This window comes from Rosa chinensis, chromosome 4 (assembly GCF_002994745.2).
Source record: "Rosa chinensis cultivar Old Blush chromosome 4, RchiOBHm-V2, whole genome shotgun sequence".
Classification (NCBI taxonomy): domain Eukaryota; kingdom Viridiplantae; phylum Streptophyta; class Magnoliopsida; order Rosales; family Rosaceae; genus Rosa; species Rosa chinensis.
Genome location: NC_037091.1, coordinates 41,291,958 through 41,298,584, shown reverse-complemented (window position 1 = coordinate 41,298,584; position 6,627 = coordinate 41,291,958). Strand labels below are relative to the sequence as shown.

The following is a 6,627-nucleotide window of genomic DNA, read 5'->3' as shown; positions in this document are numbered from 1 at the left end:
ACATTGTGCATGAGTATATCACTTCTGAAAATTTTCTTCTAAATTGCTAGTCGTTAAGGTACCAAACTAGATCGAATCAATGGACGAACCAAATATGTCAAACATGAATCGTTCATGTTCATAATTGATAAATTACAATTATGAATGCCTTAATAATTTTCAATTTGGTTAAAAAAATTGCATAAATGATATACACATAAATATCTAAATTTTTTTTTTTTTTTTGGATCGAAATATGTCAACCCTTTTAATAAATTCAGCAAGCAGTACAAAAACAAAGTTGGGGTAGACAGAAAGAATGGTTCCTTAGAACCTCCTGAAATCCCTATTCTAGAAGAATAAATATCCAAAAAGTCCCCAGTACAACCACTTTTAGAAAATCCACGCACCTTTATTCTAACAAAAACTAAGAAACCTCGAAGCAGACATAAAATGGAACCAACTAAGGCACTGGTTTTTGCGACCCAAACAAAAATTAAACCATACTATGGGCCATAGAGCCCCAATTCATCCAGCCCCATAACAAATGAATAATCTAGCCCACTTGAAACCCTAGAGCAGTGAGCCCAGATCTGTGGCCCACGTGCCAGTACAAGGCCCAAACGGCCCATCTACTCCAATCTTAGATCTGAGCAGGGAAAGAAGCTTCCTTGCCGCTGCACTAGCCATGAACGCCGCCACCAAATCCACTATGTGCACCCCAAGAGCCCATAATACTGCCGCACCTAGGACACCCGGCGATCAAGCAGCCATTACCAACCATTCCAAAATAAGACAGGATCGGTTGCAACTCCGACAATGGCAAACCTCCACCACCATCGTCAAATTCATCCCATACCACCTTCAATAACTGCCGCCATCGAATATCGAAGCATCCAAAGATTGGGTACTCGATCCTATATATCAGTCTGAGCCCTCGATGAAAGAGATCCTAACGTCGTCGACAATGCCGCCATATCTCCAATCCACACAGCTTGGGAACCAGCATGCACTAGGCAGTCCAACCAAACTGATCGACATCCATCAGGCTCCCATAATTGAAAGCCAGCAATCCCCCTATCTCAGACAAAAGCCGAGACTCCTCTCACACCTTCATATCAAACAAAATCCACCCCTAGAGCCTCTCCACCAACAAAGACCAAAAAAGAGGTGGCAAGAAGCAAAGCCAGTCGGACTGACTTCAAAGCATCCATCAGACGACGGTCAAGTATAGTAGAAAGGACGAGCCGTCTACCAAACCCTAGCAGAGCACGCTAGGTCAAGTTGGAAAATTTTATAAATAAATATTTAAACATGTAATTGTTGATTTGCAGAAATGTAATCGAAGAGTCTCACGAAAAAGTCTTCAACTAGTCGTCATTTTAATGATTTTCATTAGAAAAGCTTCCATATTTTACGTATTTTTTCAAATAAGAGACTTTATACTGTTGATTACATTTTTTTTTTAATATGGTTCTCCAAACAAGTTTAATGAAGTAAAAAAATGCTGTTATTACTATTACGTCAATATTATATAATTTCGGAATAATAAAACTAAGCCAGGATTTATGTGTTCATGTATTTGGTCTTTAGCACTGAGTCCATCCCAAGTGAAGTAAGCAGTAAATCTCAGAGCAGAAACACACAGCACAGATTTTACTGCAAAAAGCCCTAAGCTCCAAGCAGAAGAAGCCTATTCTCCAAACGTCACCCACTGAAGAACAGAACCTTGATACCCTGAGGACAAATTGTTACAGGACAAAGCAGACTATATAGAAACTCAATTTGACTTCCCAAAGCCACGTAGCTACAAATACTTGATCAGAAAAGCGTACGATTTGCTTCCCAGAAAAATCAAATCAAATCGACGCTGGATTTTAGCTAAGCTCCGTTTTGACTTCTCGAACCAGACACATATTCCCAGTCATTTCTATAATGGACCCTAACCCATCCAAGAACAAGGTTACAAAGTTCAAGTTTTCAAACTCGGGTCGGTCCACTTTTTATATGATCTCACATACTTCAACCATCTGGGTCCGTCTCAAATATAAAAACAAAAAGTAAATAATCGCATAAATGAAAATGATTTAAACCACAAATAATTTATATATATTCAAGAAAATTTGAAGTGAAACATAGGTTTTTTTTCCCTTCTTTCATTTTCCAGAAAAGGGCATGCAGATGAGTTCCAACGCAAATGTTGTTCACCGTTTCGACCACGCAATCTAGTTCCCGAGCTTCTTTTACTTTTTGAAGCCTTCGAAACCCGAAAACGTAGACCTTTTTTTTTTTTTTTTCCCTTTTTTGCGAGGAAAATCAAATCCTTCCCACAACCACAGAGCTCAAAATCAGACATGGCGAACACCTTGCCTAGCACGCTGTCTCTTTCTCTCTCTCTATTTCTGTAACCCATGCACGACCAGAGTTGGACTTTAATAACATTTATAATTAATCAATTATTAGTTGTTAATTTTTAATCTATGTACTTTTGCTCTTCTTCTTCTTCTTCTTCTTCAGGGAGTTTGGGATATCAGTACCGCTGGGACATGGACACGTGGCGGCGTCTGAGGTGGGGGGAGACAATGGAGACGAGCCCGCCGAGCGGTGGCCGCATTTTCGACCGGTATATCATCTCGTCGTACGGCCGCCGGTAGAACTTGAGGAACGGGACGAACGACTCGCGCGACTTCTCCGTCCGGCTGACGTGGCACTCCTTGCGGAAGAACGTCGCCGGGGACTGGAAGAACGACGGCCGTGGGGTCCGCGGCGGACGGGGAGGATGGGGGGTCCTGCTGCCGTCGCTGGATGACGAAGTCATGGGGCGGCAGCGCGGGGGGAGCGGGGTCGAAGGGAACAGGCTCTTCCGGGTGGCGGCGGAGTTGCCGTAGCCATGGAGGGTGCCACGTGGCGTCCTTGCGGCGGGGGAGGCGAAGGAGAACGACCTGGCGTTGTGTGGGGAGATGAGGGCGGGTCCCAGATGGGAGGGGGTGGTGGGCCCGACCTTGGAGGACGACGTGTCGGTGAGGCTGAGGTACCACGGCTTGAGGGAGTCGATCTGGTGGTGAGAGACGGTGAAGGAGAAGCGGGAGGAGGAGCAGGAGCCGATCTTGGCCGTTGATGAGGGGTCGAATCGGAGCGACGAGGCGCGAGGATAGGAGGAGAAGTCGTCGAAATCCATCGACTCTTCGAAGTCTAGGGAGGAAACCATGATCGTAGCCGTTGATAGCTCAACGAACGGTCGAACGCCCTAATCAAACAAAAACAAAAATCCATCACTCACTATCACTATCACAATTGACAATTTCTTGCACCTTGTGGTCACACCATGATCAATGACTAGTGTCTGGAAATTTCATGAAAAATGCTCAATCAAATGAGCAAGCAAACGAAAGTATTAAATGGTACCTGTTCTGTATTGAAACTTACCTAGGGGTAAAAATTAAATTCACTACAATGGGACAATGGGGAAAATGCTTCTAGTTTATAAGACCCACAAGCATAACAATGATGACTTTGCTCAGTGGGATTTTCTTTTTTGGTACAAAACCCTAGTGGTTTTTCTTTTTTGGGTACAAAAAAGAAGTGGGTATTTCCTTCTCTCAACAGTGGTAGGATTTGTAATAAGGCTTTAGATTTAACAGTTCCTAGTATTCCCAAAGCAAAAACAAAGCAATAATTGTGACATAATTTGAACCCCAATAGCATAAAAGCAAAGCTGAACATGCACTCATTGACTTGATTTGAACCCAAAGGATAAGCACATAGATGGTGGTGGGGTGGCAGTAAGACTTAGAATATTTGGGTAACAAACAGAAACAGTAACTCCATGCCCAACAGTAACATTGGACTTTTTAACATTCCAATAAATGAAAACCAGCTATCTAGCTGTGGCCATTGTGGGCTACTAACCATAGGTTAATTTAGAACAGGGATAAACCATAGGTTAATGTAATTTTAATTTTTTTACCTTCCAGAGATAGGAGAAGAGAGACGGAGGGTCAATGACAAAGGCCTTGAAGAGCCGTCCTGGGTAGTACTCTGCCACAATTTTCATAGTTGGCAGAAGCAGGTTCATAAAAGCCGACGCTGACCTGAAAAAGCCTGCACCACCAAAACCAACCACGCCTTTCAATAATTCATCATTATCAACTTTAATCCAAGTAAATAAAATTTCAACTCCAAGTAAATAAACAACATTATCAACTTTAATCCGTGGTTAAAAAGACTCAAAAGTAGAGAGCTTCTACTGCAAAAGCGAGTAAAAGTAGGATCCTGGGTGCTTCTGCAGGGATATCAAAGCCCATTTAAGGATATAGGACTTGACCAATTCTAGGTGAGGAAGACGATAGACTCCAAATCCCGATAATGCCCCCGTCATCCTGGACCACTGATGAGGAGTGGACCTTGACATATCAGGGGCACACCGGACAATATTCTGAGGGAGAATCTGAGTTTCAGAGTAGACACAACAGTGCCGGTTGCTCCGACATTGTTGCGAGCCTGGTCTCTCATTGGAACACCATGTCGTGCAGTTCATTAGTGCAACTCGACTTGAAATGACTAGATTGACCTTGTGCTTATGAGTGTATGTATGTGCTGGTTGGATTTTTTTTTTTTTTTCCCTTTTTTTTCGTCATCTGAATGTATGTGCTGGTTGGATTTGTGTTGCGTAAAGATTGTGAATTTGGGAGAAGTTATTAGGGGCTTACTTGCGTCGAAGAGAAGAACAAACTGCTCGACGTTTTTGGTCATCGTCTGAATGGCCACCTCCAGCGTGAATACCAATAACCTAGTGAACCTAAAATCAGAAATAAAAATGTAAGTTATTAAATTTCCATGAAAAATAGAAAACGGACCAAATTTGGTTCAAGGTTTTCTGGGTACTCACAGTTTCTGGGAATGCAACTTTTGGTAGTCTTGTTTGAACCGGAAAATCTGGAAAAACAAAAAAAACCAAAATTAGCAAAGTTGATATGATTCAAAGAGAAAGAAAAAGAAAATGAAATAAGGAATTACCACAACAGGCCTGGATTCTTCATCATGACCAGACACGTAGGCAACGCCTTCTGCAAGTTCAGCAGAGAACTCATCTGCTATCAAGTGATCTGGTTTTCCATTCAAAACAGAAAAAATCAAAATAAATAATTAGTCAAGAACAAGTTTCACTTTTTATGATTAATTTAAAAAAAATAAAACAAGATCAAAAGAAGTGGGTTTAATGATTAGTGGGAGTTCTGGCTATTTTGGTTAAAGTAATCTAACGCTTAATTCAAAGTGTGAGAAAAAGCAAGATTCCACGCCGGACCAAAGAAACAAAAAGAGCAACCAATATTCATTTTTTTTTTTTTAAACAGAGAAAGGAAAAAACCAAAGGGTTTGGCTTGTAGTAGTGAATCAGCAGTACCAGTCCCAATAGTGTTTCTCCAGGAAAGGCAAGCTCTGAGTGCCTTGGCCGACTTCTTCACACTCTCCCCTTTCGCTTTCAGAAACCTCTCCACACAAGCACTGTTACAGAACTTCTCCTGCAAATTAAACAATCCCAACAGTTATAAAAAAAAAAAAAAAACTTAAATCACCCAACGTCCCAACAGTAAAAAAAGAAATGATTTTTAAGACAAGATCTGAAGGCCAAACCTGTTTTACCGTCAGCGGGGCTTGTTTTCTGAGAAGGTGAAGAACGGCTTCGACTTTGGGGTTGTCTCTCATGAGATCCCTTATTATTTGCTGGTGCTGATCTTTCTTGCCCATTTCGAGGATCAAACAGAGAAGGTTTAATTCCGATCGAGAAACGACAGTGAGATACTGAGAGTGTGTTGGAGACTAATATACCAAGCTTTTGCTTCACGCAACCATCAAAATCTCTCTCTATGCTCACCCACAGTAGAAGAGAGAGAGAGAGAGAACGGGGGGAACTGAAGAGTTGTTGAGAATTGAAAACAGAGATAATAAAAGTGGAGTGAGGCCGTGTATATATAGCAAAACGACAGCTGTTAACGCCGTTATGAGGAAGGCTAAGCTAAAGCGCACAGCAGCTCATGCAGGGGTTGTAATAAACAAATGGGGTTTAAATTAAAGTGACGTCAACTGCTTTGTGTTTTGGTCAATGCTATTTTTATTTGTGTTTGTAATCATGGGTCTGAAAGCTACTCGTAACGGCCCAATCCCACCGGCAGCCACCCACCGTGGTTGCCCTGCCGTCTGCCCCTCCCGGTTTTCTTTATCAGACAAAGCATTTATTTGTATCCCAAAATATGCTTTGCCTACTCATTTGTTAGGACATGCCCGTTGCCCAAATATAGCATATGAATGATGAATCTTGTACACAATAATGAATGGCCACCTAATATCAAATGCTATATTCACATTTCTTCCTTTGTTAGCTTCTAGTCCTCTGCGCAAAAGTGTTCTGAAATTGCTTTGGAGTAGAGAAAAGAAAAGTAAATAGTAAAATTCGTTTTCAACAGTTACCAATATATGTATTTGGAGAATAGTTAAATATAAAATTGCAAACTAAGATCTGTTGAGGTATTAACTTTAACTGCCGGACAATTACTTTATAGGGGGTGAAATTTGCACACCCCACTTTACATTCTGCACATCATTTCTAATTTTTTAATATTTTCTAATGTTCTCTTATATTTGTTTTCC

General features: G+C 41.4%; 1 protein-coding gene across 1 annotated transcript; it reads right to left on the bottom strand.

The window, feature by feature from the left end:
* Nucleotides 1–2,226: 2,226 nt before the first annotated feature.
* Nucleotides 2,227–5,931, bottom strand: LOC112196340. Its single transcript, XM_024336653.2, has 7 exons — nucleotides 5,614–5,931; nucleotides 5,384–5,501; nucleotides 4,996–5,084; nucleotides 4,868–4,914; nucleotides 4,689–4,777; nucleotides 3,947–4,080; nucleotides 2,227–3,226 (listed from the first exon to the last, which is right to left on the bottom strand). Exons 1-7 carry the CDS (start codon nucleotides 5,725–5,727, stop codon nucleotides 2,510–2,512), a joined length of 1,308 nt encoding a protein of 435 aa, XP_024192421.1. The 5' UTR covers nucleotides 5,728–5,931; the 3' UTR covers nucleotides 2,227–2,509.
* Between the last annotated feature and the right edge of the window lie 696 nt (nucleotides 5,932–6,627).